General features: G+C 33.2%; 1 protein-coding gene across 2 annotated transcripts in view; it reads right to left on the reverse strand.

The window, feature by feature from the left end:
- LOC114332923 (beta-Ala-His dipeptidase-like) overlaps positions 1 to 12905 on the reverse strand; it is a 73854-nt gene extending 60949 nt beyond the window's left edge. Inside the window, exon 1 of one of the 2 annotated variants that reach the window (XM_050642796.1) lies at positions 12786 to 12905. Coding sequence is in view for 1 of the 2 variants with exons in the window: in XM_028282713.2 (XP_028138514.1) it covers positions 4075 to 4265 (191 nt within the window). In the remaining variant the exon portion in view is untranslated. Of the gene's footprint in view, positions 1 to 4074; positions 4369 to 12785 lie in introns of those variants that run through there. The other variant, XM_028282713.2, reaches the window with a different exon arrangement.
- Between the last annotated feature and the right edge of the window lie 366 nt (positions 12906 to 13271).

The raw sequence follows: 13271 nt of genomic DNA on the forward strand, positions 1-13271 counted from the left end.
ACACATATAGGTATTTGTTACACATGTCGCATTTAGTAATTTTTTAAAAGGGGTCCCATTTCCAATTCTGCGGGAGGGCCCCGACGGAGTTTGTTACGCCACTGGCACCAACGAACCCTTATTTGACAAAAATTTCAAAGCTGTACACTAATTTTAACAACAGTTATTGCAAAAATATTTTTTTTTTGCAATTCCGACCTTTTTTTGCAATTATATTAACATTAAATGAGTACTTATATCTAACTTTGTAATACGTCATTTTAAAGCTTTTTCCATAATCTCGAAGATATTTGTACTAAAAAAACCATAAGTTTCCCTGTTTTCCATTGATTTAAAAAAAAAGTGAAAAATGCCATTTTTTGACACTTAATTGTTTATAAATAAAAATGGCCGCCAGATCCTACGTAGGAAATAGTTACAATTTGCTCTTATAGGTATTACCTGTCGAAAAAACGCTTCAGTACCCTGGCTGTTCAAGTGTCATGGAAAAAACCTTATTACCCTGGACTAATAGGATTTCTTTTCCGAATACAATGTTTTAAAGTATCATATAAGTAAATGCTATAATCGGAGTTAAACCTGATCTGGACTGTACGCTAGCCAGTATAATTTTTAAATTGAATCTCACCAAGGTAAGTCTTCACTATGCTAGTGACATGAAGACGTGTATTAACAGAAATATGTCATATCCAATATGGTTTTCAAATGGCAAAACATGATCTTCTTAAATGTTTTCAATATACATATCAGTTGGCATTCGCCTAATCTCCTCCACGTGTTCGGTATGTCCTTTCAAACAATACCGCTTCATTGCTTCGTAGCACTATGCCGCCACCACCAAAACTAAAGCTCGGCATGAGGTTATAACTTAACTGACATACTATTTGCCAGCTCTTCTGTAGACGAAGTTTTGTAGATCTTGCTTCCATATAATGAACACTATTTATAGTGATGTAACGAATATTCGTATTCGCATTCACGAATATCCGCATCTTTTTGCATATTCGCATTCGCGTTCGCATTCGCAAAATTTGTGCGAATGTTTTGCGAATATGAATATCAGAAAAAAAATAATTTGAAAATAACGTTAGATTAATAAAATCAAAATCTATTCTCTTTCTCATCTTTTTTTATTAAAAAAAGGTAACTTAACCTCGTATAATCAGATTATCAGCCTTCACGTTGTTTTATTATTTGGTATAATGTAATAAAGCTTAAGATTCAGATTGAGTTACACTAAATATCAATTAACTTCTCATTTGTAAATTTAGAAAACATTTCAAAAATAGAAACAAATTAAAAAAACTGAACATTCGCATTCGCATCCGCATTCGCGAATGTCGTTATTAGATATTCGCATTCGTATTCGCGAATGTTCAAAAAACGACATTCGTTACATCACTAGAACAATATGCCAGATGTAACCTCATACAGAGTGTTAATTTTGGTGGTGGCGGCATAGTGCTATGGAGTGGTATTTCTTGAAAAGGAGATGCCGAACTTGTGGAGGTGATTAGTTGAATGACAGCTGATATGTACCAGTGGAACCTTGATAAATCGGCCACCGATAATCCGGAATTCCGGCTAACCCGGACCAATTTTCATCAGACAAAACAGTCATTTCTTCACTTTGACTGAGTTTTTGACCAAGAAATAAACAACTGTATACAACTGTACGTAATTTAGATGTATTGTGCATATGTAAGTATGTCTTGTGTTTGCAATTATAATGTGTATTTGTTTAATATTTAAATGTATTTTATTAATTTTTACACATTGCATACTAGACCCATAAAACATTGCATACTAGAACCTTGTAAAGATATAGTAAAGACTTCCACAAGGAGAAAAGAGGAATGGATGAACGACGAGATACTGAATATGATGGAACAACGGAGACAATATTAGAACAAAGATGACAATAAATACAGGGAGATTAAAACACTTTGAAGAGAAATGCAAAGAGATTGAGGACCTCCAAAGAAGATACGATCTATTTAACCTACATAAGAAAGTCAAAGAAATGGCTGGACTAAGAAAGCAAAATTTCACTGGTGCACTTTTGGATAGACACGGGGTTGCTATAACAGAGACCGATGAGAAAGTACAACGTTGGGCAGAATACATCAATGAACTGTTCGATGATGAAAGAGGGTACCTGGAACACATAGGAGAAATAGGTCCAGATATTACAAAGAAAGAAATAATACATGCTTTAAAAACTATGAAGAACAGGAAAAGCCCAGGATCTGACATGCTTCCTATCGACCTTTTAAAAATTATAGATGAGCAGCATATTGATGTTTTAGTGGTACTCTTGAACAAAATTTATAGCTCAGGCACATTACCCAAAGAATGGTTGACGTCGATCTTTATTTGCCTCCCTAAAAAGAAAAACGCAAGAGAATGCGGCGACTACCGAACCATTAGTTTGATGTCCCATGTGCTAAAGTTGCTACTGAAAGTCATCCATAACTGAATATATCATAAACTGGACATAGACATTAATGATACGCAGTTTGGGTTTCGCAAAGGCCTGGGAACTCGTTAAGCTCTTTTTTCACTTAACATACTTATACAAAGGTGCCTGGACGTCAATCAAGATATATATGCGTGTTTTATTGACTATAATAAAGCATTTGACAAAGTACGACATGAACAATTAATGCATGTCCTGGAATCAAAGAAGTTGGACTACAATGACCTCAGGATTATATCGAATTTATACTATAAACAACGAGCAAAAGTACGTGTTAACGACCAGCTGCCAGAGGAAATTGAAATCAGACGTGGAGTGAGACAGGGATGCGTGTTGTCGCCAATTCTTTTTAATGCCTACTCGGAAGAAATCTTGAAAAAATCTCTTGGGGTTAAACTGGAATAAAGGTAAATGGAGTTCCCATTAACATTAGATATGCGGATGACACTGTCATCTTAGCTGAAAATATTGGGGATCTTCAGAGGCTGGTGACCAGAATAGCAGAGTTTGGACAAGAATACGGGCTAACAATGAATGTCAAGAACACAAAGTTTATGAGAATATCGAAAACTCAAAGAAATAACGAAAATCTCTTCATAAACGGATCCAATATCGAACGAGTCGACCAATATGCATACCTTGGAACAATGATCAACTCCACAGAAGATTACTTACAGGAAATCAAAATCAGAATAGAAAAGGCTAGAGCAAATTTTAACAAAATAAGAAAAGTGCTCTGCACAAGAGATTTGAAGTTGGAGCTAAGAGTTAGGTTGGCTAGGTGCTACGTTTTCTTGACTTTGTTTTATGGAATGGAAGCTTGGACCTTGAATGCTGCATCAATGAAAAAACTAGAATCATTCGAGCTGTGGGTGTACAGAAGAATTCTGAAAATATCGTGGACAGAACACGTCACAAACAAAGAGGTTCTGAGAAAGATGAATAAAGAAATGGAAAAAACACCGTCAAAACAAGAGAAAATTGGAATATCTCGTACATATTACACGTGGAGAGAGATACAGCTTGCTCCAATTGATTATGCAGGGAAAGATTCAAGGAAAGAGAAGCATAGGGAGACGCAAAATATCGTGGCTGTGAAACCTGAGAGAATGGTACGGATGTACCATGAGAGAGAATGGATGGCACTTAAAGAAGAAGATATTCTCCGGCTAACCCGGATTTTCGATAACCCGGATTGGCCGCGGTCCCGATTAATCCGACTTATCGAGGTTCCACTGTACATTAAAAACATTTTAGAAGATCATGTTTTTCCATTTGCCAGCGATATTGGATAATAAATTCGTGTTAATGCACCATGACGCAGGTCTTGATCTCGGTAGAATAGTGACTACTTGCCTTGATGAGATTCAATCTAAAAATTATATTGGCCACCGTATAAGTACCCCATATCAAATTTAAATCCGATTATACCATTTATATGATAATTCAAAACATCACATTCGGAAAAGAAATCCTATCCCTACGACACTGGGGGCAGCACAAAAAGTTGTGTTTCACCATTGCACGTTAATTTCAAAATATGCAATATTTTTGTCCGTGGGCGTATACTATATTTCTAGTAGTTAGGTACATACCGTATTTTAACTGCGTGTTCTAAATCTTTTAAGAAATTCTTCCTGTTTGAATCTATGAATTGTATTATTTTTAATAGGGCAGGTTGGATCTTAATTTTCATACTTTGTTTTACAAGAAAATACGCCCCGTAACTACCGCTGGTAGTTTGCGTTTCACTATGTTCTGTACGGTAGGCATGCGGATAAACCATCTTTATTTATTCGATTTATATAAAAATGGAAAATTAATTAAATAATCGGTATAAAGAAAAGTAAAAATGTAGAAAAATGTGACACATATTATTTCTACTGACATTTTCAAAATAGACACACTGACTTGCACTTGTTTATTTTTGAGTGTAGGTACATAGGTATGTAATAAGAAATAGTACATCATTTCACGGTTTTTGCTGTAAATTTTAAAGAACCACTTGGATTGACATGAAACTTGGCATACGCATAGCTAACATGTCAAAGAAAAAAAGTGATATGGTGCCAATGTGTGCTTTTGCCCTGGGGGTGAGTTTCACCCCATCTCGGGGGGGAAAAATATATGTCCAAGATAAGTCCCGAAATGGATTAACTGACTAATTTTAAGCAACTTTTGTTCTATAAAGTTTTTTCACCAAATCAATACTTTTCGAGTTATTTTCAAGTGAATATGTTAATTTTTCAACAAAATAACCACGTTTTTTGACGGTTTTTCGCAAATAACTCAAAACGTAAGCATTTTGTCGAAAAAAATATTCTTAGCAAAACTATAGCCTATAAAAAAGTGAAAAAAACGGTGTATATAGGTTCATATTCGAAAAATTCCAAATAGAATAATTCAATGTGAAATATTCAAATAATGAAGCATTCTTGGGGAAAACACATTACAACTTTTTTAAAGTGTTTAAAAAAAGCTTTATTTCTGTTTTTATAAAAAAAATTTCTAGCATCAAATGTAAGCAAGTTACACTCAAAATAATGTTGGTCCCTTTTGTTTTGGCAAAAAAAAATCACGAAGAGCACCCCCCAATTAGCAACTTAAACGAAATTAATCGTTACCGTTTTACAAGTTACTTTACTTATGTTGTGTTTATATAATCTGTAAGTTTCATCGATTCAAAGTGCTTATTTTCGAAAAAAATTGGTTTTAAAATAATATTTTTAAAAATTTTAATTTTGAAAAAAATGCTTTTTTTCAAAATAACTTAAAAATTGTTAAAGATACCAAAAATCTTAAACAATAAAAAAAAGTCGGCTTTACTTTTCTGAATATTTTGTATTTTTTTGTTTTTCTGTAAGACAAAAACTGGTTAAGATTCGGTGTTTCTAAATTTGCATACACTCGTGATAAGTGACTCGTTCAAGCCCTTTTAACTACAGCTCTTTCAAAAATAAGGACCTTAAACCGAAACTTACAGATCATATGATCAATACATACGCGAGTAAAAAACTTGTGAAGTAGTAACAATTAAGTTCATTTGAAATGCTAATTAGGGGGTGATTTTCTCGATTTCTTACCAAAAAAAGGGACCAACTTTATTTTGAGCGTAACTTGTTTACTTTTGATGCTTAAAATTATTTTTAAAAAACAAAACTAAGCATTTTTTAAGCACTTTAAAAAACTTAAAATGAGTTTTCCCCAAAAAAGTGCTTCGTTTTTTGGTTATGGCACATTAAAATATTCGATTTGGAATTTGACGACTATGAACCTATTTTTCATTCGCTATAACTCTGCTTCTACTAGGTATAATGACCTAATGTATACACCATATTTTTCACTTTTTTACGTGCTATATTTTTATAAGATTTTTTTTTTCGACCAAATACTTACTTTTTGAATTATTTGCGAAAAATCGTCTGAAAAATTAACATATTCACTCGCAAATAACTCGAAAAGTATTAACTTGGTGAAAAAACTTTATAGAACAAAAGTTGCTTAGAATTAGTCATTTTATCCATTTCCGGACTTATTTCAAACATATACTTTTCACCCCCAAAAGGGGGTGAAAGGGCAAAAGCACACATCGGCACAATATCACTTTTTTTCTTTGACTTGTTAGTTCTTTAAAAGTTCTTTAAAATTTAGAGGTTTTGCAATATTTTACCTTTAAAGAACGGACTAAAAGTATGTACAAGTACCTACCTATTGTGTATTATACAGGGTGTCGAGAAACTCTACCGACAAACGAAGACAGAAGATTCCTCAAATAATTTTAAGTCATTTTAACCCAATTCATCTAGTCCGAAAATGCTTCCTAAGGGAAGTAGAGCACTTTGAAAATGGCGTCTTGTAATAAATTAGTTTTTCTTAAATACCTCCAGAACGCTTCTATTTAGAAACACGAAAATTGGTACGCATATTTATCTTCCAGAGATAAATCGATTCCATCCATAGTAGCGGTCATAGGCATCCGTTTTGGGTAGGGCAACGGTTATTTTATAGCAACATTTTTTGTCTTTGGATCATTAAAGAGAGTCGCACACGTGACTCGTCGCGAACAAGACAGTAGACGACTTGAGAATTAAAGATTGAATCAAGTCCTCGTCCCGTCCGCGACTTCCAAATGCGTTCATTAAGATTAAAAACAACGTAAAGAATCTGAGCTAGATTAGTCCGCGACGAGTCGAGTCGCGTCCACGACTCTCTAATGCGTTTCTGCCTTTATAGGTAGTACATGATAGTACTAAAAGATACCTACTCTTGCTTTAAATCGCTAGAACACAACAACGTTTTCTAGAAAAATCGATTTGAAAATTTTTCGTTTTTTGAATATTAAAAAAAATGTTCAACAAAAACTATTTAAAAAAATGAAAACTGGTATGTTTATTTAACTTCCGGAGATGAATCGATTTCATTAGTTATGAATTTCTAGTACCGGTCATATGGTTTCGGGCAGGTCAACGGTTTTTTTATCGCATAACTTTTTGTCTTTAATTTTTAAGCATTTATGACACTAGATTATTAGATTATTAGGTACTAAACATTACTACTAAGTACTAAACATTATATATATATATATATATATATATATATATATATATATATATTGTTATATTTCTATTTGATATGAAAATTAAAATTTGATAATTATAAACAAAATTCAATTTAATATAAACTATTTTCAATTTTCTCAACCACGGGCATATAAATTTAGAACAACCTGTATACAACAAATTGTTATATTTAATTTTAAGAAGTGATTAAACGAAACTCGGGAAAATGCGCTTAGAATAAACAAAGTGAATGGCGTACCATTATCGTTGTTCGCGGAAGGTTCGATCATTAGCCTATGCTAAATAAAACTCAAGTGAAATCGATAATAGGTCATTATCGTAGTTCGCGGAAGGTTCGATCATTAGCTTATGCTAAATAAGACTCAGTTGAAGTAGATAATAGATCATTAAATTTTGTAATTAGTAGAAAGTAATTTTAGAATGGGAATTAACTATTTTTCTTTTGAAATCCATTAAGCATATTTAGAAAGATTAAAAATTGGTTTTGAGGAATACTGCGAATGAGAGTTGGTGGTGGAAGTTTGATTTGTGAATCTGGAAGGGATATTTAGAAAGTAGGGGAATGAATGACAAATAGAGATCAGAATGTTAGGAGCTGTCGAGAAGTGAAGTCCAGTAGTAGACGGTAGTGTACGGAGAGTGAGAAAGCCGGTGTAGTTCCGTGAGTGTGGAGTATCTATCGTGGAACGAGAGGTAGGCCAGGTTGAAAGTAAAAGAACCTTTTTGAGCCAAGAGTTCCCGGTAGCTGATTGCAGTTTCGAAAAAGGTAGAACACAGCATCACGACAGAAGCAGGAAACGAGAGCTATACGAGCTAGTTTCAGAGGAGAACATTACTGGAAGCCAGGACGAGGTTTTGATTGCAGCCAAGGATAGCAGGAAACGGGTCTTGTGTGAAGACATTCTCAGTTCACCAGAAAAAGGTCAGTCTCATTTGTTTGGACATGAATGTATGGGTTTTTCGTATTAAATACCACATTTAAAATTGAAGAAACATAATCAATAATATCAGAAAAGCTTCATCAAACTTAAATAGAATTGTTGCTAATAAATCATAATAGTTAAATGTTAATAAAAACTTTCAATTGGAAACCAAAAGGAAATAAGATTCCCATGTGTAAATGTTATGTTTAAGAATAATAAGATATAGCAAATATTAAGCAGTGATTGCCAGTTAAATAAAATAAACAATATTTTGATTACAATTGTAACCCATATGTGTTATTATTTTACTCTTTTCTTTCCTATCCCGATTAGGAACCATTAAGAAATACTTAGAAGCCACGAGAGTAAGTAATTAATTTTATAATTCGCCCTGAGATTAAAAACATATTGATATGTGATCTGGTAAATTAATTAGATTATGATTAATGCATGGATTAAATTAAATGACATATAAGAATATTATCTCATATCAATAATCAAGATCACATCAATATATATATATATATATATATATATATATATATATATATATATATACAAGCTGTACGCTCCCGAGGAAGCTGAAGCTGTTTTCACTTGAAGATCCTTTTTGTGGGGGATCATCCCATTCTGACTTTGGTTTTACAATTGCTGGTGTGACTTCGCTGTTTCCACTACCTTTCTCCATTCTTCTCTCTCTCTGATTTTGCTTCCTATATTTCTAATTTCCATACTTCTTAAGTCTTCTTCCACTTGTTGTCTCCATCTGAGTTTAGGCCTGCCTCTGGTTCTTGTACCTGGTGGTATCCATTCGGTTATAACTCTTAACGGATTGTTCTTCTCTCTTCTCATTATGTGTCCATACCATCTAATTCTCTGTGCTTTTGTTGCTCTTACTATGTTCTCTTGACCTATCCATTCTTGTATTTCGTGGTTCATCCATTGCCTTGCATCCTCTTCGTTTTCCCTCTTTGGTCCCCCAGAATTTTTCTCATAATTTTTCTCTCAAAAACTTTCAGCTGCTCTTCTTCTCTTGCTGTTAATGTGAATGTCTCCAAAGCATATAGCACTATTGGTCTTATGGTCGTTTTGTAGATTTTCATTTTTGTATTTCGGTTAATCTTCTTATCTTTGAAAATTTTTTTATTTCTGTAGAATGCTTTGTTTCCTGCTTGAATTCTTCTTTTCATATCTACACTTTCATTTCTTCTGTTGACTAATACTCCCAAATATTTGAATGTTTCAACCTCTTCGAAACTGTGTGCATCTATTGTCATTTCTGTCAGTTGCGTCTTCTTTTTTTACTTACATTCATGTATTTTGTTTTATTTTCATTTATTTCCAGTCCTCTTAGTTTGGATTCGTTTTCTATTTCTTGAAAGGTTTTCTTTAATGCCTTTTTATTTGTTCCTACTATGGTTATATCGTCCGCATATTATTTGTACTGTATTTTTATTTATAGTTCCTGCGTTTGACAACTTTTTTATTATCTTATCTAATGATAGAATAAATAGTACAGTTGAGAGCGCATCTCCTTGTCTTACTCCATTTTTAATTTTTATTATTTCTGTTCTCTCTCTTCCGGTGTCTATTGTTGCTTGGGAATCTCGCATTGTCATTTCTATCATTCTTATAATTTTATTTGGTATTTTGCTCTCTTGTAAGTCTTGGATCGTTTTTCTTCTACTTAGTTTGTCAAAAGCCTGTTTAAAGTCTAGAAAAAGTATATGTGCTTCTCCGTCGTACTCGTATGTTTTCTCTATCGCTTGTTTTAGTGTATGGATAGCATCTATCGTGGATCTTCCTTTTCTGAAACCGTACTGGTAGTCTCCTATGCTTTGTTCTGTGTATATTGTTAGTCTGTCTCTAATTATACCAGTCAGTACTTTATATGTTACATTCAGTAAATTAATTGCTCGGTAGTTTTTACATATCCTGTGGTCTCCTTGTTTTGGGATTGTCACAATAATTCCTTTCTTCCATTCTTCGGGCATTGTTTCCTTATTCCATATATTCTGTATTAGTTCATAAATCTTTCTGTATAGTGCTTCACCCCCGTATTTTATAAGTTCTGCACATATTCCGTCGTCTCCCGCTGTTTTCCCGTTTTTCAGTTTGCATATTGTATATTTTACTTCTGTATAGGTCAATTCTTCTTCTTCACCTTGTTCCGGGTTCATTATTGTTTCTCTTTCTTCTTCTACATCCGTTTCTTGATACATTTCTTCGAAATACTTCTGCCATGTTTCTGCTTCTATGGCTACATTAGCTGTCCGTTTTCTACTACCTAGCTTTAAGTATTGGTACAGTGGTTTTGAATTGTGTCTCTTATTTTCTGTTTCGATCTCGTTCATAATTTCGTCTACTTTTTTATTTTTCTTTGATTTAAACAATTTCTTTGTCTTTTTCCTTTAATCTTGGTATTTTTCTCGTTCCTCTTCTTTACCTGTGCTTAGCCATTTCAATCTTGTTTTATTCTTTTCGTCCACTGCTAGTTTGCACTCTTCGTCAAACCAATTGTTTCTTCTTTCTTTTTGCATTTTTCCAACTACTTTCTCTGCTGCAGTGTTTATTCCTTGTTTGATTTTTTTCCACTGCTCCTCCATTTCTTGTTCCTCCTTGAACTGCATCTCTACATTTACTTCTTTTACAAATCTTCTTTTTACTGCTTTTCGTCTTTCATTCTTTGTTGTTTTTATTTTACATTTTGCAATCACTAGCATATGGTCCGAATCGATGTTTGTCCCTCTGTGAGATCTCACGTCATTTATCGACTGTTTGTGTGACTTTTTAATAAGTACATGGTCTATTTGATTCTCCTCCAGACTGCCTGGTCTCATCCATGTTATCTTGTGTATGTTTTTGTGTTTATATCTCGTGCTACTTATGTCCATGTTTAATGCCGCTGCTAAATTACATAATCTTTCTCCATTATTGTTTGTTGTGCTATGTAATGAGTTTTCCCCTGCAACCTCCCTAAAGCATTTTTCTTTACCTATTTGTGCGTTGAAATCGCCTATAATAATTAATATATCTTCTCCCGGGATTTTTTCGGCATTTTCTTCTAGTGTTTCATAGAACTGTTGTTTTATTAAGTCATCACTGTTTTCTGTGGGTGCATAGACATTTATTATGGACAACTTGTTCGGTTTGCTGTTTACTCTTATGTATGATAATCTTTGACTTATGGGTTTAAATTCCATAACTTTATGCCTCATTTCCCCTAACACAATAAAAGCAGTTCCTCCATATCCTTGTTTTTCTTCTCCAGCATACCATACTGTATAATTTTCTTTTTCGATTTTTCCATGTCCCCCCCACCTGGTTTCTTGAATTCCTGCAATATCTATATTGTATTGTTTTAACTGTGTCGCTAGCTCTTCCATTTTTCCTTCCTCTAGCAGTGTCCTGACGTTCCATGTTCCAATTTTTTTTTGTCATTTTTTTAATTCTCTTCCTTTTTTTGTATTTTTCTTATTATTTTGAATATACCGTGACTCATTTATCTCTTCGTTTGCATTGTCTGTTTCCTTTTCATCCATCCGTTCTCTTTTGTCTAGTTTTTTGGGACATTTTCGATTTCTATAAGTTTATTTTCTCTTGCATTCCATTTTAGCACTTTGTCATTTATTTCTAATTTCTGGTATCTGATTTTTACTTTTGCTCCTTTGCTTCTCTGTTGTTTTGCTATGTCTCTGATTTCTTTTTCTATCTTTGCTTCCTTGAACGTCAGCGCTGCATCTATGTATATTTCTCTACAGTCTCTTGTGTATTTGAGTTTACCTTTTTCTTGCAGTATTTTCTGTTTGTCTTCCCAGCTCTTCGTTTCTATTATACATTTCTTGTATCCTATCTTAAACGCACTTTTAACTTCTATTTTCAGTTGCAGCTCTGTTTCCATCATTTTTGTATGTTTTCTCTTAGTCTAACTTCATCTTCCAGATCTACCTGAATTCCTGTTATGATTAATTTATTGCGTATTTTTTCTTTATCGATCTTCTCTAATCTATTCTCCATGAGTGTTAACGCTTTTTTGAGTTCTTCGTTTTCTTTCTCCCATTTTTGTTCTTTTTTTTCTACTTCTCTTTTTAAATTTTCTGTTTCTGCTTTGTTTTGCTTAAGCTTCTGCTTAATATCTTCCAGTTCGTTTTTCATATCCTTGATTTCATCTTTAATCTCTGTTTTGCTTTCCAGAATATCTTCTTTAATTTCTTGCCTCATCTGGCTCAGCAATATCTTAATCTCCTCCATGTCCGTTAATATTGTACTTACTTTTTCTATGCGCGAGTCTGGAGCTTTTTTGCTTTTATGTTGCTCTTCTTTGTCTTCTTCAATCGAGCTGTCGTGCTCCGGTTTGTGTCTTTTTCCTTCTGTTTTATTTTCTTCGTTGTTCATCTATTTGTCTTGTTGTTTGTTTTCTAGACTGAAAATCTTTATCGATATAATGCGAGAAAAATATATTTTTAGTTCACTTAAAGCTTATAATATACACAAAAAATAGGAAAATGTAACCTGTGTCTAATAGTAATTATTATTATTATTATCTTCTTATTTTTAATTACGTTTTGGTAAGGTCTCAGATATTTTGCACACGCCGGCAACGTCGCAGAATATTTGGCCGTACTTCTGTTTGCTAATTTATTTATGGCTTTCAGTAATTAAATATTCATTAATGTTTAATTATACACGTTTTTGTTATATTCAATGTTTGTTGTATTTGTAACTTAAAAAAATATTGTTCTGTATAATATTATTGCAAATCTCCTCTCTTACGTGCATCAAATTAACAAAAAGATGACTTACAGTTGAAATGTTGAATTCACCACACACTTTGTGAAAATTTCACCAAAAACCAATGTTTACTTCCGTACTAAAACAACTTTTTTCACCAGAGAGCAAATCAACTTGTGTTCACACCAACTTTTAACAACAAACTAAACATTACTCTTACTTTAAGTTGCTAAAATACACCGTATTTTTTTAACTTTTTTTTTAATTCAAAAACAAAAAAATTCTTAAATTTTTCTAGAAAACTGTGCATTCTACCGACTTAAAGCAAGAGTACTTTTGGTACTAGAATACATCACAATTTAATAATATAGTGTCAAAAATGTTTAAAAGTTAAATAAGTACAATAAGTTGCGTCCAAAACGGGCACCTATGACGGGTACTAGAAATTAGTAATTGATGGAATAGATTTATCTCTAGAAGATAAGAGGCTTACCAGTTTTCGTTTTTCTAAATAGAAGAGTTCTGGAGATATAGCCAATGGGGCGTGAAAGTTAATGG

Source organism: Diabrotica virgifera, chromosome 2, assembly GCF_917563875.1.
Source record: "Diabrotica virgifera virgifera chromosome 2, PGI_DIABVI_V3a".
NCBI classification, from domain to species: Eukaryota; Metazoa; Arthropoda; class Insecta; order Coleoptera; family Chrysomelidae; genus Diabrotica; species Diabrotica virgifera.